The sequence below is a fragment of the Suillus discolor genome, assembly GCF_016758755.1.
Source record: "Suillus discolor strain FC423 chromosome Unknown F5147scaffold_70, whole genome shotgun sequence".
Taxonomy (NCBI): domain Eukaryota; kingdom Fungi; phylum Basidiomycota; class Agaricomycetes; order Boletales; family Suillaceae; genus Suillus; species Suillus discolor.
Window position 1 is genome coordinate 21,535 of NW_024541317.1, and position 20,016 is coordinate 41,550.

Sequence of the window (20,016 nt, forward strand, 5' to 3'; positions counted from 1 at the left end):
TACACACTGTACAATATGATATATGATACACCGACGAAATGGCAGTCTCGACTCTCCATAACCTAAACGAAATTAACAGTCGTTCACATCCTCGACATTGAGAGCAGGTCTTTCTTTCTCGTTTCTCGGAGGGACCTTCTTTGCGACAATGCCCTTGTAGGCCATTTGAAAGTCGAATTGCATGTCTTTCATGCTTCCGGGAACCCCCTTCATAAATTCATCGACCTCTAGAACTCCAGATCTGAGTGCATCAATGTTACGGGCACGATGAGCAGATGAGGAAGGTTCTAGCTGCTTGCGCAGTTCCAATCCCTTCCTGAGGAGCGTTCTGTAAACAGGATAGTATTAGTTATTGTATGTCGCTGAGTAAGGGAGGACGGATGTTATCCCGCTTCTCTGTTTGCCCAACTCCTCGAGCTTTTCATGAGACTCCTTGTTGAAAAGGACTTTCGTCTTCGCTTTGGCAGTGTGAGTCAGAGCAATGCCTCATTCCAAACACACCAGGAGGTGAGGCAATGGTCCAAGGAAGAGGAAGTTGTAATAACCCGAACACCATTCAGGGGACTGCGTCTCCTTCAGGCATGTCATGAACATCGCATCGATTTCGGCATTGACTGCACGACTCGAGCGGCGTCTGACGTAACGGCGGTATGCGTTCTGAATGTTGCGAGCCGCCTCTTCTTCCTTCGCCGATGGTCCGTTGGTGCGTAGCGACTCGTCAAGATCAGGTGCAAACAACGCCATCGCCTCATCCAAAGTCCCCGATGCATCACGGGTCTCAGTATCAGCATTTGCCGTGAGATCTGCCTCCTCCCTTTCTTCCTCCCTTTCTTCCTCCCTTTCCTCCTCTCCTTCGAACTCTTGAGGTTGCGGTTCCGCTATCTCTTTCTTATCATGCTGCACAACCTCTGGTCGGTCCTTCGAATGCCCTAAGTGAGGTACGGAGGCAGGGGCCTCCACTCTCAGGGCAGACTGTGTGACCACTGTGTACGATGAAAGAAGCTGGGGGATCTCGATGGTCTTCTCGTATACGAGCCGTCGGACTATATAGACTCAGGTATGCTGGCTCATCGTTTTGTGGACAAGATGCACCAGGTTGCGCACTCCTTTATTATCATCGAAAGCCAGGAGAGCTTGCAGGTAACCATCTGGGGGTGGCGCCAATCCTGGCAAGGGTGTCATATACCTGACCACATCATCCACGAGTTTCCAATAGTTAACTGGATGCCGATTCGAAGGAGGGTTGTTTTTGTGCAGAGAAAGAATGATATAGTCTACTTTGCTTCTCAGGAAGCGATTCCTGATGTTATGAGCAACTAATGAACACAATTCAGCAGCAGATAAGTATTGAAAAGAGACAATGAACGTACTGAGGCAGAGAACCCTGCAGCTGTAATACACGTGATCAATATGCACATCGCTGACGGATACTAGATTGAACTCACATCCGGGAAATGAAAACATTACGGAGAATAGGCGTAAATCTCGCGTAGTCCAGCCAGAGGAAATCTGCTTAATTGTAATCTCGGATGTCTGAAAAGTTAAGAGACTCACCCATGCCGGCTTCTACGCGCAATGCTTCGACCAGCCTCGCGATTTCATCCAGAAGCTTGCCCATCAAAGGCAGGTTAGTTTTTTTCTCCGTAGTGAATTTGTGGGGAAACAGTAGCCAGTTACATGGAAGGACGACATTATGAAGGGGAAACTCATTGAAGTATGGGTCGATTCGCCAGTTGATTACAAAAGCGCTGCAGATGTCCTCGATACAGTCGCACAACACCGAGAGGTTGGCATATAAACGATTATCGAGGACATGTCTGAATTGCACTTAGTTCATTGCATGTAGAGACAAGAATAACGCGCTTACAGAATATACGAAATCCCGGATGAGATGCTGCTGCGGGTAGCTCCTTGGTAAGAAATGAGCAGGTCATGAACCATATAGCGTTTGTCCCACTTGCGAACGAGTTCGAACGGTCCGGAGATCGTACACTTTGCTCGAGAGATGTAGTCAGGTGTGTCGTCCCTGTCAAAAGCAAAACTAAGACTGGTTATTCCCATCAACACCGTCAAAAATTCAGCCTGGGTATGGAATGGGTCGAGCGAGTAGAAGGATTCGCGGACCCAGAGCTTCACCACTTTCATGCCATCTCGACGAAGAGGCATCAGGTTCATGTCGAGGTCCGCGGGGGAACCTTGAATGAAGAAGGGTGGATTGATGGCCTCGTAAAGATGCTTGAGCCAATTCCGCATGCTGATAAAGTGATCAGTATGAGTACTCGATCATAAGCTACCTCCAGGCGTACCTTTTGCGTCGCTCAATGTATGGGTGAGCGGAATACATGAATTGCAAGATCAGGATCTGCCAGATGTGGATGGCAACACGGTTGTTGTAATACTGGCGATCCAATTTCGATACTGCAACATGCTCTTGGGGACAGTTATCTCTTCGACATACTCCGGATATCAAGAATTGCAGGCATTGCGAGAAAACGGGAGATTTGCAACACATAGCATCGATCTCCGATATTTTGTCTTTCAAGATCGTTCGAATGGATTGTTGTAGGAGCTGGGTAGCGTTTCTACGAGAAGCTGTATACCCGGACGGATGTTCCGATACCCAAGTGATGCCCTGCCGGATTTCCATTGTTTTGTTGTGGAGGAATGTTCCATTTGGTATGAGAAACTTGTCGCCGGACAACCGCACGATGGAGAATAGTCTCTGAATACCCCTATGCTCCATGGGGTCAGGGAAGGTTAAAATCAGATAGAGCAGTCGCGCATAGGCGTGAAATTGTTCAAGGAACCGTTGCATTTCATTGACCGCGAAAGTTCGAATATCTGTGGTTCGAGAGAATATATGGTCCAGGCAAAGGAGAGCTGCTGGCCTGTTATGTTTATAGAAGCCAAGCGCAAGATTTCTCAACGGCTCGTGATTTCCGCGCAAGATGTTCTGAAACATCGATATCTAGATGTTGATCAGCCCAGCTGGTCACTTTGAGACTGCTAATACGTACTAGATCACATGTGGCCGGCGTTAGTTTGTTCGTCTCTAGTTGATCAGCAAGAGCGATGAAATGCTGCATTGGCTCATCAGCAATGGATTTTACGGTGATTCTGAAGGAGCATTTGCGCCAGAAGTATTCCAATATAGTATCGGCCGCACGGATGGTAGAATCGACGTTGCTTTTGTCCTTTATGAATGCTCGAACAGCTTCCAAGGGCCTATTCTCTGACAAGTGGAGCTCTGCGACCTCATAGTACCTTGAGTGAGATTCAAGCAGTGAGGCACGAGCGTCATCAAGATCATAGTCCTCCAGAAATTTGAGTTCCTCATCAAATGTCGAGAAGAGGGGCAAGGGAGCCCTGCGCAATTGCTATCAAATAAAAACATCATGGAGAGTCTAAGACTTACTGAACGTTGTTCCTGCTGCAGTAAAACAGTCTGCACACAGTCTGTAACTCCGTCTTGGTCTCTTTAGGTATATCCGTGCCATGGTCATTAAGAACATGGAGGGTCTTGTCAAACCGTCCGGCCTTGCGATATCTCTTCGCTGCTTGCTCAAACTCTTGAGCATTGAGATAGGCTTTAGCAGCTTTAAGATCATCTCCTGCTCGAACGTAGCAATCCGCCGAGTTACGATAATATTGGAGCTTCTGATTTGCTGTTGCGGTCGCCGCGCAATCAGTAAAGGCATCGGCAGCTACGTTAAAAGCTCTTTTTTGGTCGCTGAGTGAGGCCACTCCGACACTAGAACGTGCGACTTCTCGGAGTTGATATGCCTCACAAACCTTCGCTTCACGATGAAGGTCAGCACGTTCGAAGCAGTGGATAGCCTGCGAGTAGCGCTTGTGCGAGAATAGTGAGTGCCCGAAGGATGCCCATTCTTCCGGAGTCGAGGAGACGGCTAGATGAGGGACATCGGTGCCGGGGGTACAATTCTCGATCTGGTTGCGAGACGTCCAGAATATCTGAAGGAAAATAGTTATCAGGTCAAGTTACGCCAACATGCTGCTCTCAACGTACACGCATCGGCTCTGATCTATCAGATTTGTCAACTGACCCATATGTTCTTCCTTGCTCGAGTGATTCCCACATAAAGAAGTTTGAGCTAATAAAAGTAAGCCGAAGTTCATTTCAAGGATCGGTGTGCCTACCTCGCTACAAACCCCAGCGTATCGCGCCTCGTCTCGTTCAAAGTTCGGTGCATATCCTTGACCGTCTACCCCATTGAGAACTACGCGCCATCGCGACAGATCTACAGCAGAATCCTCGAAAAAGTTGTATAGCAGCACCTGACCGAAGTCAGACATTCATCAGATAGCAAGCCTAGGTTTCTCACATCATTGAATTCCAGGCCTTTGCTCTCATAAAGCGTCCTGCATACATATGTCAACATGAAAACACAGAGCAAAGGTAGTCTTAATACGACTCACATAATTAGTCCAATTTGACCAACTTGGTCTCGTAACTTCTGACGTGCCGCATCGTCACGCACGAGAATGCCTAGATGCCCTGTCAGTGTATGAATGAAACCTCCAACCAATTCCTTTACATTGCCCGGCTCCGAACTCAATGTGGCTACCGCTGGCAAGAATTCTCAGGAGGACAAGAGGGGTATAGTCCAGGTTTGCTTACCTCTCCCCAAACAAGAACTGTTCATAACGAACGGTGTCTTTGTCCCAACCAGTGAAAAATACAGGCTTCAGCCCGTCAACCACCCCCTTTTCTGGCTGAAGATTATCGATTGTGTTGGGCCAAAACTTCGTGATGAGTTCGATCACAGAACTTGCGCAGTTGACAATTCCACCGTGTGATCTGTAGTTGATCGCCAATTGAAACATCGCAGGCTGACGAAGACATGCTCCAACGGAATTCACCGAAATATTTTGCTGCTGCTTCAAGGTGTCAACTCAGGCCCGAGCTAAGTCACTGTCTGCTGACCTCAACACGGTAGAGAAACACTTTCAGATCATTAAACCTGAAGGAACTCCCTGCAGAGATTGTCTGTGCGGTGTCCCCAGCCCAGAACAAACCGTCTGGATTTTTGCATAATTGCTCAAAACTATAACAGAAAGTTCAAGGGATTATGTCAACAAAGGATGGAGTAGCCACTTACAGAGTGCGTCGATCAGAAGGTTGTCTTGTGCTTCGTCGACATACCTAGTGCAGGTGGTCAGGGGCAAGATGCATTGGTGGGGATAACACATACAGGAAATCGATCTGTTGGCCAGGAAACTTCTTGCTCTGGAAGACCTTGAGTATCGCATGTGTGCTGTTTGGGAATATATCGTGATATTACTTGGGTGAGAAGGGGAATAGGTCGTACCGATCTGCAACATCATGATGACGTCGCTGCCTCTTCATTTTCGTATAATACTCGAACATGTCGTACAGAATTTCCCTCTGATTCGCAAAATTTGGGTTAGAACGATGAGGAAGAAGGATGTATGTTGGGCGATCGAGAACTCCTTCAGGACAGGTCAGTGCATGTTCGGAGCCTTTGATGATCCCTATATGTATATTCAGGAATTGTCAGTGTCGATGTAATACAAATAGCACTTACCCATGAATTCGCTAAAAACCAACCACGGATCTGATGAGGTAGTGTCAGTACTCTATTGTCATCATAAGAGAAAGGGACGCTACTGAGATTCTTGCTGAGATTCTGTGGAAAATGAGGCCAGTATTGATTTGCGAATACGTCATAGGTGACGAAACAATCATGCGCGTCAGCATTGTCAACATTGAAGAAAGCTCCTGCGCTATCTGTCTTGTCCAAGATATCTGCCGCGATCATTTTCGCCAACTACATAGACGATTAGCTCGGAAGCTGTCCAGACGACGGATTGGGACGCACTCGATCGAAAGTTAGAAAAAGAGGAAAGTGCTTATCCTCAAGTCCACTGTATCTCATTGGTATATTCATCTGTGATTCGGGCAGGTCGTCGAGATCAACAAGGCCCTCCTGGACACTTCGTGCCTTCATTTTTGCAAGTTCCTCCAGGGTATAGCCTGCCAATGCCAGAGATTCGAGAAGCTTCGTGAAATACTCTTCCACTTTCGTAGCGAGCACTCTGGATTTGGTGACGAAGATTTGGTGTGGCTTCGGCATGTCGACTGCACTCATCTCCCAAGCTCGCTGAATACCGAGAATCTTGAACAGCATCGTCGTGGTTTTTCTAGTTGAGTGTGATAGATAAGCTATTCATATTAGGGGTAGGACACTTACCCCGTGCCGCTGCGACCCAAGACGTAACATGACGTGATACACTCGACAATCTTTTGTTCTTGAGGTCTGAACAAACATTTATCAGTGAATGCATCACATTGGGGCAGAACTCACGTGAGCATAAAGACGTGTTGTACGTCTTGGTTTGCGATAAGACCTTTTGGAAAGATAAGAGGAAGTGGCGAGCCAACTACATGATCACTCACTATGCAGGAACACCTAAAACAATATGTTATCGAGTCAATATATGCGTGCCTATGAATCGCATGGATAAGCTTACTTGCGAGAATGTGACATATTTCTCCAAACTAGAAAATCGTTAGATGAAAACCAATTTGAGTAAGGATGGCGAAAATTCATACACAAGTAAAGAGTGAAGCTGTGCCATGGATCAATGCCTGTACAAATGACAACTGAAAGTACTCAACTCGGTCCATGTCCTTATCACTAAGATTGAGTGGACTTCCTGAGCATTCTGGCTCGGGTTCAGCTGATGGGAATGATGCAGGCAGAATTGCGCTGTCTTTAGAAAGGGCAGGTCTATTCCGAAAGATACACCTGTGCAAGCAATGATTCACTGAATTGCATCAAGACCCGAAAAAGGTCCTCACCTTCTACGATATTCTCTGCCCTTGCGTGCGAGATGGTTACCCAAGGCATCCCATACTTTGCCAAGTTGTGCATGCGTATAAATGCCGTATATCTTGATTACTGGAATTCATATCAGTGCTAATAACGAACAGATGTAATTGCTCTTGACAGTTCACCTTGTCTTTCGGACTGTCAAGACTCCAGTCTCAATATCATGCTCGATGTTGATGTAAGAGCGACGTACCTTTCCATCCTGGTCAGGGACACAATCAATCTGGTACTGTGAGAAAAGGTCAGTCATTTCCTGCTCTAATCGATGTATGTGAAATTACGCTTACTACTAATCGTAAGTCCTTTGTCATCTTGGCATCGTAGATGGGTATGCCTGCATCTGGTCCGTTAAGTCGCTTGTGATTATCATCTGAGAAATAACCATTCGATAGTTGTCTGTGATAACGATAAGATCATTACAGCAAATTTCATCAGAAGACAGACTTGATCTTCCCGACGATGATCTTGAATGTCTTCTTTTCTGATTTACGTAATTCACGCAAATTTTTGTAGGCTTCCGTAGATATGAGAATTCGCCACTCTCCGAACCCGTCCGCATTCTCAAAGTAAAGCGCAGCCTTCATAGGCTGCACCATTTGGTACGCTTTGGGTCGGGTTGTTGGACTCTCGACATCCTCGGTTGACGAAACTTCAGGCGCAACATCTTTGGCAGACTCGCCCACGTTTGGGAGGAGTAAGGCTTTAATGTCGCCTGCCAATTCCGTCCTCCGCAGAAGCGAGAGGTAGAACTTACGGAGAGCTGTCAGGGGAAACGTCAAAAAGCAGAGAATATACTCACCGAGAGAACATTTTTCAGCTTCGTAAGAATGTTATTAGACAATGATGCGGCAGCCTCGCTCGTGAGAGGGACAACCACATCAAGCCTCAGGAAGAGAGATGCGTCGATAGACGTGTGAGCTTTCGGGCGATTACGCTTGCGCATTTTCTGAGGGACTTTCTTCTTGACGAACCCATCATCAGATTCGTCGAAGAGATCGTTCTCGTCTTCAAACGACCCTGCACCAGAAAATTCCATAGTGTTCAACGCGCAGAGTACAGGTAAAGCGTCCTCGATGAAGCCTCTGTGGCGGCTGATGTCCCTAGAGACATCCATCGCTAGAGGCTCAGCTGGAAAAGCTAGAAAGTACATAGACAGATTGTCTAGCATCGTTCTCGCAACGGATGTTGGATATTCTTGAGATATTCTTGGAAAGTCTTTCATGATCTGTGAGATCATTGCCTCACGGCGATCCCAAACTGTTGACAGAGTCAGAGCTGATGGCGCTCGAAGGAAGTTCGTGAGATACCAGAAATAATATATGCAAAAACATGGGGTGATGACGACATATGTTTGACCGTAGCTTGTAATGCGGTTGCTCCTGGACTTGAAATTGTGTCCAGGTGGCGCAAGGCGGTTCTGAGGCCTGCCTCGTTGACTATTCGATCTTTGGAGAGTAAGTCCAACATGGTCTGTTGAACAAGAGAAGGTTGTGATGATAAAGTGATTATATGAAGGGCTGGGGAACTTAGAATGGTACAAAGAGCTTGGAGGAAGTCCGAGTGCGAGTCTGCAACGAGGCTGTCCTTATATCGTCGAGCCGGTGCTTTGTCTGAATTTCCAAACAGGTTGAGGCGCAAATAGTACACCCAAAATCGACACCTGCAGGCAACCTGAAGTCGTACATAGCGGTGAACTTGGACCCTCAAATGATCCCAGATTGTGACAAGAATACGACCTTACGTAGGTGTGGAACAGTGTAAGATGTGCATTCCGGAATAAATCGGCTCTCTATCTTTATGTAACAGGTCACCTTACACTCGTCTGATCAAATGATGCGTCTAGACTGATCTTTCTTGGAAATAAGGCCACAAGTATCAAGCTGGACCTACAGCACGTGTTGTAATAGAAGCAGACGAGAGGCACCATATGATAATTTTTCGGAAATCTCCTACATACATTTTATATCATACAAGCAAATATCATCCGTTCACCTTCGAATATTTACTACAATGAATTACAACAAGAGATGTCTGCGTGTATACCCACGTGACTGTTGTCCTTATCTTGCAAATACCGTTCGAATGCCTCTGATCACTGACATATCTTATTGGGATTTTTCCCACGCCATAGGGTATTGGGCATTGTGTTGACAATACCAAGTACAGCTGAGCGCTGATCACGGTGATCCTCGAATTGATGATCCAGCACAGGCTTGCGAAGTTCATGAAACGCACTGCAGCCAATCCGCGAGTGTGGAAGGTCGTTACTTCGGGTAAGTTCAGACCATCTGTATGTCTCCTAGACATGTCCTGACCTCGTGTTTACTAGTACTATCAATCATCCTGTAAACCTTGACAAAACACATTGCAAAATGTCGTGATCTGTTCCTTGTCACGGTCGTCGCCGTGGTCGTCGGTCGAGCAGACTGACAGGATGTTCATTAACTGGTTATTGAGGCACAGGTACGATTCTACGAAATGAAGACTTGGGTGCAGCACCGCAGCTGGAGACTTGGAGCATATCAAAAGTGAACGATCACAGTGGGGCAGATGCCATCAAGATCGAGTGGGAGCTCTGTGCAGCAACCTCCGCTTTGGTCGAAACGACACAGACTATAAGGTATGTCATATAGTATCTAAAGACAACTTGAATTAGATCTCATTTTCGTGAACGAAGTTGCTATCGTTCAAATTTACAATGTATCATACATGCAGGTACTGATGTACTTATTTGTGCAGGAGCCAGGACGAGCCAATCATAATTGCATCATTTCACTATATCACAGAGTCTTCACACGAGGTGCAGCTTCGTATCATTCTTCCTTCAATCTTCCTTTGTCCTTATCATCCTTGTGCACAGCCGTATCATATGCCTTCAACCACTCGCTACGATACTTAATAGCGCTGTATAGGTCATCGAATTCCTCCCAACGTTTCAAAGGTCCATCCGGAGTCTCATTATCAATGTCTCTCTATCTACTTTCATCTCGTTCTTTCATTCCCCTTCAAACTTGCATTTCGTGCCATATTCTTCATGTGCGGTCGCAACTAAGACTTACATCTTCAAATCCTCACATCACGATTTTTGATGTTTCGGGTAAGTAGATCACTCCACCTGTGCCCAGTTTTGATTGGACCAAGTACTGTTTCTCCGATATTCCACACTCCTGCTGTCCCATAATTAGATCCGCTCACCTGGCCACTCGTTCATCCAGTGCACTAATCGCACCCAATCAGTGTGTCCCGTCTATTTGGCAATGACCCTCCCCGTCTCCACATCTCGCAACGCCACTATCAGTGCCTCCACTTGTAATAGTTTTGTCGTTCGGAGACAATGTTACGATGGTGAACGCTAATCACAGATCTAAAGTTCCCTCATTTCGCCATTCCTATCCTATCTGTATTACTCTCCAGGTTCACAGTTCAAGTGACCCATCCCACGAACCTGTGATGATGTGTCGTCCCCCAGGCAGGTGCACAACACCCTGTACCTTGCCAGGGAGACCTCTCATCGTCTGACCACCAGCATTGGCTGATGTTTGACGTGTCACAGCTGATTGTGAACTTTGACTACTCATTGTTGGATTGTGCGTCTTGTTCATCTATCCAGTGACCACAACTGAAATTCTGAATACGATGTATTCTTGAACAATCCAAGATTGCAGATCAGACTGTATGTGAGGTGACTTGTTGACGAGGTAAAAAGATTATGAACCGGTGGAAATATCGCACGAACCATCAATTCTAGCTAGATTATTTGTGTATTTTGACATCAAAACCGCCTAGGCAATAGATCAAAGATGGGCGTATGCCGGGTGTTTGATGATTGTTAGTTGGCATGCGTATGCGAGAAAGGTGGGTAACATCTCTCGTGGCTCTGTGGGCGATCCTCAGCGAGAGTATCGGACTCGGCGGCCGGAAGCTATGGAAAGTCAGACAACCGTGCTCACTTTCGTAAGTAATTTGGTGATAAAAAATCCTAAACAGGACAAGAGCTTCTAAAGGACTCCTGACACCGTTTAGAATAATATTTTATGATACAGAAGGTACAGCGAATGTAAATAGAATATGGATATGTGCAACACAACATCACCATTCATCTCCAGCTAGTACATTACTATCATGCTCGTCATCTGAGAAATCCCAGACAACCAACCCCGGTTGTTCAACAAGAGTATGCTGTGGGATATCAGGCTCGTCATCATCAACTAGAGCATCCAGCTCGTTGTGATGGGAAGTATCTTCAAATTATTAATGTCCGAGTCAGTAAGTATATCAGATTGAGAAAAACATCTCACACCTAAGCCCAATCTTCCTCCCACACCACCCATGTAGTAAGGGCCATTCGGCTCATCACAGAATGGTAAATCCGAACAACCCTCAAGTAGAGGTAAGACATCATCTTCATTGGTCTCGGTCTTGTTCAGTAATAACGTGGGTGGGACGTTGTCGGCAAGTTGGAGCACAGAGAGCAAGTTCCTATAAACCATCCATGCAGATGAGCGTGTGACTTCAGGGCAACCCATTCGATCATAACAACATTTAATAAATTTGCCGAGGGTGGGTGGAACGATGTCGAACACTAAATGAGAAGGATTTATGTAATGGTTTCAGATGCGATCAACACCATCATGGTCTATAACAACCTAGAGCACATGAGATCCATGTCCAATGTGATGAGACCCGACTTACCTTAAAATCTAAAGCATTAAAATCTTGAGGCGAGTCGTAAATGAGTGTTGGGACGCTGTGCGGGAGTATCTGATACATGGTCAGATGCCATCACTGACATTAAAAATTTAAATGTACTTGCCTTATTCCGGTCGCGTCTCTTGGCTGTGTTGTTAACACGGTCACGATACGCATCCAATTCTCATTGCAGCCAAGGGATGAAAACCCAACGGAAAACCATACTAAGATGCACAATAGATATTAGATAGTAGGGAGACCAAGATTAGAGTATGAACTTTTGAAGTGTATTTCCTACATCATACAACCCTTCGTTGACACCATGGTCGAGCAATGTCTTGAAATGCGAAGTACAAAGAGACTACAGTCCTAAACTATAAATTAGATCTTGACAACTGTGAAAGAACTAAAAAAATGACCTTGAGACGCTCATGCTCTTTTCATGAAAGAGAAGACTGATCACTTCTCAGATTCCGGCCTTCGGATACATCTGGCGGATATCGATCATAGCATCACGGATAGACTCTATTGTATGGCCTTGCTGACGAGTACATTGGAGGCCCATGCTCTCCCGTATCTCTCTAAATTTGGTGAGCCTAAAGATATAGATTAGATGGTAATAGTGAGCAGTTCATATGACCGTAATGCCTTGTACATACCCAATGCCATAACGCTCCGTGTCAATGTGCTTCTCCCGCAAAGTGCGAACGATTTGCCTGTCATTCTGACGTGCCTTCCATAGACGGAGAATATGGGGCGCGGTCTCGTCCAATGGTGCTAAACCTATTGTCAGTTTGGACACGTCGAACGGAAATAAGTGCATACGAGTGGGCTTATATTGGTTAGGCATCGGTGACTTGGAATGTTGGTTAACCATGGGTTGCAGTGCACTGTTAAATACCTGTCTGTATGATCGCATCCGCACAATCAGTGCATGCTTATCCGCACAAGCAACTCTGTAACTCACCAGCTGTTGACCGGACCAGCACCCATGGTGATAGCAATGGTAATTACATTTTGAGGCGTCAAGTCTTCTTGCTATGTGGACCAGGGAGTTACATTAGGAGGCAATGATAGTGTGACCGGCAGCGGCATGACCATGCGAGGCTGTATGAATGTGCTTGATGGTTAAGGAGTGCCCGCGTCTAATAAGGACTCACCTTTCGGTCCGAGCAGTACCAATGATAGTGTGACCGGCAGTGGCATGACCATGCGAGGCTGTATGAATGTGCTTGATGGTAAGAAAAGAGTGCCTGCATCTAATAAGGACTTACCTTTCGGTCCGAGCAGTATCAATGATAGTGTGACCGGCAGTGGCATGCAGGCAATAGTGTCATAATGATCTATTAATCACCTATCATTGTAGAAGGTATATGATACATCCACGCCTTTGAGTACAAATGTAAGACAATGATACATCAGTTCACAGAAGGTGATACATCACCTACTGCCAGAGATTGGTATATCGAATTTTGTGATACATCACACTGTGTGAATGATATATTATCAACCCTAGTAGTAGTGTAGTAGCGGGTCTGCCGGGTTGACAACAGACCTTTCCAGGATTGTGATATATCACATTCCAGTAGGACTTGGATACCTGCAATGGTCAGTGATATATCACTCAGGCTGAAAGTTTAGCAATATGTGATATATCACACCCTTGGCAGCACTTAAGCACCCGTCTCACGATCTATCAGGTGGGGTTTCTATGTTGCAGCAAACCCACCTGTGAGGTATGCCTCTCCATAGAGGCTCCCTGTAATTGCCACAAGAGGTCCATGCCCTTTCCTTAGTGTACTGCCTCTGTACTCCCAGAGGTTCGCGAGGGTAGGTATAAACCACGCGAGGCCATGCGGCACCCTCACTGTTTAAAATAGTTGGTTTATATGTTTTAGAATACATGTTTCGAACACAGTGAATCTCAATACTATCATGATGGTGCGACAGACAATATATTTGGTGTGAAAGGGACAGAGACACTAACAACTTAAAGAAGACATGAACGTGAAAGGGACACGATAAGACATCCAAACCACGAAGAAAATACACTCGTTATCCCTCTCTATCAGGCCATCTCTACTCGTCATCCCCCGATTATGCCGGTCCTGATATTCACAAATCACGGACAAGCTTGTATTGTGCTCGAGCGTGTGGGCGGATGGAAGATCGTGACATTTCAGACAATGGTGAAGGGACAAAGTAAGATAGAAGGCAATATGTGATGCCGCACTTGAATCAACAAGATCACGTGCACGAATGCTGTGCCATATCAATGATTAGTACATGCCGTGACAGGAGGCTCGTGAGGATGCAATGGAGGGTTGCGAGGGTCGAATAGAGGCTCCTGAGGGTCACATTAATTTTGTGAACATCAGAGGGAGGCTCGAGAGGCTCACAGATCATGTTTGTTCCTGCAGCTGCGAACTGAAAAGCTCATCAATCTCTCCTTTGTCCTCGGTAGTGGCATTGCTGACTGCGTCTTCATCATTAATAGTGGTGATCTCTGGGACAAGGTCACTATGATTGGGTTCAATGACCAGTGAACATTGCTGAATTGCCTTCAACCTCCAGGAGGGTGGCGCAAGTGGTACTTCTACAAACACACGAAGTCTGCGCCGATTAGATGACGTGGCGCCAGATTTTGAAGGAGAAGTGTTGCCCAGATGGGTCAGGCCAAACCTATCAATCCGTCCATTGGCAAACCCTCGTCGCCCACGAGTGTGAAGAGAATTTGCAATGGGCACTTCTCCAACAATGATGGGGACACGTGAGGTCGTAAGACTTTTGCGGGCATCTGTTGCAACAGATTTAACGGTGAGGGCGTCATTCTTGAGGGCATCCGCAAGTTTGAAGCGCTCATGGATAGTGAGGTCGTGTATACCCTTGCTCTTCGCAAGTGTTGAACGTCTCTCGCTGGGCATAAGGATGTCTTCTGGGTAGTTTTTGAGGATACAGCCACAACGGGCTAGAATGGTAGGTAGCGTCTTCCATGGGAAGTTTCCCCCTCGTCCTTCAAGGGTCCCTGTAACATATTTAGCTGTTCTACATATGATCTGACTGTGACACTCACCGAAAAGCGCTGTCAACCCTCCAACGATGCAAGGCATACCTTTGAGGAGCCTCCATCCCTCAGGATCACGGACCTCTCGCTTCTCCAACCATTTGTCCAACACCTCCTGCGCATCCACCTTGTAGCGCGATGCCACGCGCTCGAGAATGTAGTCGAGCTGGCTGAAATCCATGAATCCAATGAATGTATAGAAAGAGGGAGGAGTGTAGAGGAACAACATTGATAACACATTGAGAAGATGTGTGCCCCGGCCCCCCATCGATAATCAATTCCGTTGATGATTGATGGCCACATTGACAATCAACAGAAGACATCGGACGAAGTAATGGAATGCCAAATGCCTTCATATATTATGGGCATGCTGCATAGTTAGAGGCACGGTGGTGAAGTGGTAGTGGTGTTGTGATTTTGGCAGACTCTTAAGTTCAATCCTTCGACTATGCATTCTTTCATCTGTTAATTTTTTTTAAATTTTTTTTTACTACGGCATCCGCACTCAAGTACTCACACCCCACCTTCGACGGTATGGTGAAATTAACCAATTTACAATACAGACCGCAAGCATTGAAATTTAATTTGTCGTTCAAGCCTCTTCTCCTTAGCGGGGTATGGGTCACCTGTGGTTGACGGATGAGGTCAGTTGAAGTGTTTCTTTTGAAGTCGGGTCCCTTGAGAGATTCAATAGTACTATAGAGAGGGATTAGTTTAAGAGGCTGTAGGAGGAATGAAAGGAAACATACCGGCCCTTCTCTTTGTTGAGTTTGTCACCCATGTTCTCTGACAACTTCTTGAATTCACATTTGGACTTTGCATTGTCGGTGTCGACCATTAGGTTTTGCAAGTGCCAACAAAAGCAAACCAGTTTATTCAGAAGGCGGCACTACATTCAACTTGAGACAGCGAAGCATGGGGTAACAAAATGACAGTCACTACACTAAAAAGGTGAGAGAGAAAGGTATCAGCGGCAGTCTGCCTACACTAAAGGGCATGAGAGAAATGTTAGCAAATACAAGGAAAAAGGTATCAGCGGCGGTCTGCCCATCTATTGGTATCTCCATAGTACCTTCCATCATGACCACACATGTCTTGATAGTAGAGGTCTGATGGATGCCTGCGGTCATCATAGCGGTCGTCGTAACCTTCAGCAGGTGAGTTGTAATGAGAAGGATAACTTGGATGGTTGTATCCCATAGGTACATGAGCATACCGAGCCTCTTCAAGATTATGGGTGCGTGGAAGGCCGTGGGGATTGAGGCCGCTAGTAGGATGGGGGTGCGTGTGAGTGGTACTGTTCCGATCATAGAGTGAGTTGTGCGCCTCATGATAGTGAGCAGCATCGTGTGGGTAGGAGGGTCCCTCCCGAGGATGATGCAGATGGTCTCGCAATGGCACAGAAGCCTCGCGAGGGTGAAGCAGAGGCTCACATAATGGCACAGAGGGCTCTCGATGATGAAGCATAGGCTCTCGCAACGGCACAGAAGGCTCTTGATCTCGAGGATAAAGCATAGGCTCTCACAATGGCGCAGAAGGTGCATGAGGATGAAGCAGAGGCTCTCGCAACGGCACAGAAGGTGCACGAGGATGAAGCAGAGGCTCTCGCAACAGCACAGAAGGCTCACGAGGATGTCTGGGGAGCTCGTGCATGTGTAAAGGAGCCTTATGTGTGATGGGAGCATCGCATTGAAGCAATGGAGAATGTGCATAGCGGTTGGCCGCCTCAATATGAGGATCAGTGTGAAGTGGCTCAGGTTGCGGAAGGGGCCTCTCCCCAGCAGGATGCGAAGATGGACGCTCAATGGATTGAGCTTTGGGGGTTCCATTCTCGTCATTGCCAGGTGTTGAAGGGGAAGACATGGTCTGGAGCGTACCGTTCGAGGGTTGGGGTTGCTCAGAGCCCTCGTGTTGTGCAGCCACGCTGGGCGTGACTTCCAGTGGCGAAAGTGTGGTGACCATAGTAGCTGGCGGTTCAATTGGGGTGGGGTTTGCTGGCTGAGCTGCGGCATCAGGCTGAGGGTCTGCAAGCACGACAGCACCTTTTCCAGCATCTGCTGTTGCCTTTGAGTCCTTTTGACCTGGAGCGTCCTCCTCTTCCGAATCAACCGCATACATCATCTTGTGTGCACGGCGCATGGCTGCCCAAGATGCCTTTGTTATGCGTTTTGGTTTTGGGAGTGCTGGAGCAAACAAGTCAACAATACGTAGATCCCAAAATGTATATACGTACCCTTGGATTTTGGCTGTACGTTGGAAGGACCATCCCGGATGCGAGCTGCAGGTTGAACTGGCTGGGCAGCTGAATAAGATGGTTAGCGAGTAAAGACAAATGACGTATGTAGCACAAACCTTCATCGCCAGACAAGTGCTCGTCAACAGAAGACGACCCCACAGTTAATGGTGACAGCGGACCCCCTTTTAATACAGAGGCATCGGATGGTGATGGTTTTGCCTTGGAATGCACACCTTCCTTCGTCAGTTCAATGACAACCTCTGCAGATACACGCTTCTTGGACATCTGAGAAGAACTTCCTGACTTTAGTTTCCGTTTCTTCCCGCGTGAATCGTCTTCATATTCAATGTCCACCTCCGCTGTCACATCCCTTGAGCCCTCCGAAGTTGAAGTGAGTTCAATGACCTCCTGCGCAGCAGCCTTGGGAGCCATTGGCGCAGCTGGCCTAGTGACAACCCGGAAGGGACGAGCGGGAGGAGGAGTTTGGGGCTTAGAAATGGGCTTGGCGACAACCTTAAAGGGACGAGCAGGGGGGCGAGACATGACTGCCTCTCCATGCTCAGGATCACGAGCTCTTGATACATTCTTTCCCTTCTTGACTCTGGTCTGTGCGACACTTGTCCCCACACATTCTGGGCCACCATAATCTGTATGGCGATCAGCAAACATGCAACGAGCAGATGCGTGCTCCCAGGTGGATGGAGGAGCCTCTCTGATGATAACTGGCTCCGTTGATTCAATCAACGATGCTACAGAAATTGGTTAAAATTAGACTACTAAATAGAGACAAAACTTACTGTGCGTATTGGAAGACTTGACCACCCACATGGTGCCAGCCTTGTAAGCATCAACAAGCGCTGCAACCTCTTTGAACGTCAATACACCTATCCCCTTGTTATTCTTTGATGTCGGATCATGGGATTCACCCGGCATGAGACACATGTGGGCGGGATACCCTTCTATGTTCAGGCCGCCAGAGGCTAAGGTGCTGGGCATCGTTTTCCAGGGGAAATTCTTGTCGGATGCAAACTTCCCACCAAGTTTAGCTATATGAGCATGTCAGGCTGAACTGAAGAACAATTCGAATAGCTACTTACTGACTTGTTTTGCGATTTCTTTCTTGAGCCACCGGAGAGATTCATCGCGACCCTCGACTTCAGTGGAAGGAATTGAGTCAGCATCCCGAGAAGAGGCTTCTTTGTCATCTTCAGGCAAGTCGTCGAAGGCATTTTCAACTACTGCCATTGAGGTTTTATTGCTGTTTTGAAGATGAATCAGAAAGAGATAGTAAGACACAGATTGAGACTTACTAGACATGAGCTTTGAGGTGACCAATGATAGTGTCATCATCAGCTCGGCATCGTGTACTCCAGAACTAGCAGACCAGAATGAGTGATCTCAGTATTGAATACCACTCTCAAGATACTTACCTCTGCAGCGCCTGGTGTAGTATGAACTTGACCAAGGGAGGCATCTTGATTGACAATTTTACCACAGATGACCATTGCGGTCTCAAAACCGAATTTAGCAGCAGCGCTATCAGCCTATAACGAGGACGGTCAGGGCACAGCAAGCAGTGAGGCATCAAGGAAGTATACTTACAATACTAAACATCCTTCGGTAGTATTTTTGAAACTCTTGTGCGCGCTGAGAGACAGTTTGAGGGGAAGCGGATAGCATTTTCACTTCATCGTGGACGGAGAGAATGTCTTTGTATGTGTCTGGAAAGGCCTCTTTGAAGAGGTCGTAACATTTTGTCTGAATCGACATACCTAACATCCACGATGGAACTGTAAGTACGACATCAACAAATATGATTGGAACTTACCTGGAGAGCCTCCGTCTGCAGGAACCTTATGCCCAACCCATGCAAGTTCTTGCTCTGTGTGATCCTTGAAGTAACTGCGAGCATATATGTTCCAGAAGTTAGTGCTGACTGTCGTCTGACCTCGACTTTTCAAGAACCAGTTGATGACTTGCTGCACTGGAATTGATGTCGACCCTGAGAGCTCAAGAAATGATTGCTCAATTTCGACGAAAGCAGCTTCGAGGATCGCATTGGTGTTGGCAGACTTCCGTCCGGGGACAAATGACTGGTCTGACATTGAGGAAGGTGCGTCTTTGCTGCCCTGAGGATCAGAGAACAGGTCGTTGACATTTCTGGCATCGACGGAAGCACCACGTTCATGTGGGGAGGGATAACGAGGAGGGTCAGAAAGGCTGTAACTGCTGGCAACATCCTTCAGTGGTGTTGGTGGGATGACATTTGTAGTCATAGGTGCAATCTGACGAGAACTTCCTTCGGCACTCTGAGGCACTGGAGGCTCATGAGAGGGTGCATGCGAGGAGGAAGGCTGGTTAGTGAAACTTGGGCTGGCATCAGAAGACATAAAATGTCCCTGTGTCTCCATGAGCAGTGCCGTGAATGATGCATCATCCATCTCTCCAAAGGAATTCGAGTGCTGCGGCAACCATCCGCTGGGTTGTGCCTCCATGGGATCGTAAAACATATCCTGTAGAGGTGCAGGATCGGGAGGATCGGGATCATGGAGACGTGGTGATGTGTGACGATTTCCCTGAGGAAGAGCCTGAGTGGACGACACATCACCTCCCATGACACTATTATCATATGTAGGATGTGCAGGTGCTGGTGCTGCGGGAATGGTTAGAGCGTCGGGTGGGAATGAGTTTTCCTGACGCCGGATGGCAGCCTCTTTGACTATGCCGACATCGTGCTGCGTAGCCTTGATTCTACTCCTTAGTCTGGTAGGAGTTAACTCCACCGGAGGCGTTTTGGGACGACACCCGCCACCATACTGCTCCTGAACATAATCTCTGCCAGGAAGAAGATGCATAGACTGAGATGAGGTGCTGTAACTTTGAGGGGGTGGGGCTCCTGGTTCGAGGGGGTATGGGTATTCACCGAATGTATGAGTCATAACTGTGGGATGGTCAGAGATTGTCAGTTGCACTGCGAGGTTGTGAACGTACAAAGATGAGTATTGTTAATATTTGACGGCGAAAATCGAGAGCAGACAAGGGCAAGAATGCTGAGCGAGTGTGTGTTAGCCAAAAAAAACTGAACAACCAAGAGAGCAACATACCACAAAAAAAAATTAATCGATCGCAGATGGTACGTAGAAGAATCAATG

The 20,016-nt window shown here is 47.0% G+C and overlaps 5 protein-coding genes across 5 annotated transcripts; all 5 read right to left on the minus strand.

The window, feature by feature from the left end:
• Positions 1 to 67: 67 nt before the first annotated feature.
• F5147DRAFT_839981 (uncharacterized protein) lies at positions 68 to 8,650 on the minus strand. Its single transcript, XM_041444262.1, has 37 exons — positions 8,183 to 8,650; positions 7,675 to 8,132; positions 7,320 to 7,624; positions 7,163 to 7,271; positions 7,069 to 7,104; positions 7,001 to 7,013; positions 6,845 to 6,944; positions 6,662 to 6,791; positions 6,596 to 6,612; positions 6,514 to 6,541; positions 6,440 to 6,452; positions 6,348 to 6,390; positions 6,234 to 6,299; positions 5,862 to 6,183; positions 5,651 to 5,810; positions 5,568 to 5,597; positions 5,331 to 5,514; positions 5,214 to 5,276; positions 5,121 to 5,164; positions 4,946 to 5,040; positions 4,640 to 4,896; positions 4,557 to 4,588; positions 4,438 to 4,507; positions 4,344 to 4,380; positions 4,159 to 4,296; positions 4,065 to 4,112; positions 3,416 to 3,972; positions 3,018 to 3,366; positions 2,307 to 2,968; positions 1,868 to 2,254; positions 1,555 to 1,817; positions 1,446 to 1,509; positions 1,371 to 1,390; positions 1,093 to 1,316; positions 502 to 1,020; positions 410 to 453; positions 68 to 328 (listed from the first exon to the last, which is right to left on the minus strand). Exons 1-37 carry the CDS (start codon positions 8,340 to 8,342, stop codon positions 73 to 75), a joined length of 6,303 nt encoding a protein of 2,100 aa, XP_041288142.1. The 5' UTR covers positions 8,343 to 8,650; the 3' UTR covers positions 68 to 72.
• A 2,314-nt stretch (positions 8,651 to 10,964) lies between these two features.
• On the minus strand, positions 10,965 to 11,645 carry F5147DRAFT_778349 (uncharacterized protein; the record flags this gene model as incomplete). The annotated part of the gene is made up of 4 exons (XM_041442117.1): positions 10,965 to 11,116; positions 11,176 to 11,457; positions 11,503 to 11,521; positions 11,568 to 11,645. 4 exons carry the CDS (start codon positions 11,643 to 11,645, stop codon positions 10,965 to 10,967), a joined length of 531 nt encoding a protein of 176 aa, XP_041288143.1.
• A 385-nt stretch (positions 11,646 to 12,030) lies between these two features.
• Positions 12,031 to 12,557, minus strand: F5147DRAFT_778350 (uncharacterized protein; the record flags this gene model as incomplete). The annotated part of the gene is made up of 4 exons (XM_041442118.1): positions 12,031 to 12,160; positions 12,224 to 12,341; positions 12,390 to 12,454; positions 12,532 to 12,557. 4 exons carry the CDS (start codon positions 12,555 to 12,557, stop codon positions 12,031 to 12,033), a joined length of 339 nt encoding a protein of 112 aa, XP_041288144.1.
• A 1,409-nt stretch (positions 12,558 to 13,966) lies between these two features.
• Positions 13,967 to 14,857, minus strand: F5147DRAFT_778351 (uncharacterized protein; the record flags this gene model as incomplete). The annotated part of the gene is made up of 2 exons (XM_041442119.1): positions 13,967 to 14,589; positions 14,638 to 14,857. 2 exons carry the CDS (start codon positions 14,855 to 14,857, stop codon positions 13,967 to 13,969), a joined length of 843 nt encoding a protein of 280 aa, XP_041288145.1.
• An 803-nt stretch (positions 14,858 to 15,660) lies between these two features.
• Positions 15,661 to 19,803, minus strand: F5147DRAFT_778352 (uncharacterized protein; the record flags this gene model as incomplete). Its single annotated transcript, XM_041442120.1, has 10 exons — positions 15,661 to 15,925; positions 16,154 to 16,811; positions 16,862 to 16,930; positions 16,981 to 17,613; positions 17,662 to 17,910; positions 17,962 to 18,122; positions 18,175 to 18,239; positions 18,295 to 18,408; positions 18,467 to 18,636; positions 18,693 to 19,803. The coding sequence occupies 10 exons, from the start codon at positions 19,801 to 19,803 to the stop codon at positions 15,661 to 15,663; spliced, it is 3,495 nt and encodes a 1,164-aa protein (XP_041288146.1).
• Between the last annotated feature and the right edge of the window lie 213 nt (positions 19,804 to 20,016).

Excerpts from the sequence above, each read along its gene's own strand:
- F5147DRAFT_839981 (XM_041444262.1), bottom strand. The coding sequence starts at position 8,342 with ATGTTGGACTTACTCTCCAAAGATCGAATAGTCAACGAGGCAGGCCTC. Across the intron at positions 6,792-6,844 it reads GGCAGAGAATATCGTAGAAG|GTGTATCTTTCGGAATAGAC; the intron begins GTGAGGACCTTT and ends TTGCTTGCACAG. Across the intron at positions 4,381-4,437 it reads GGTCAAATTGGACTAATTAT|GACGCTTTATGAGAGCAAAG; the intron begins GTGAGTCGTATT and ends ATATGTATGCAG.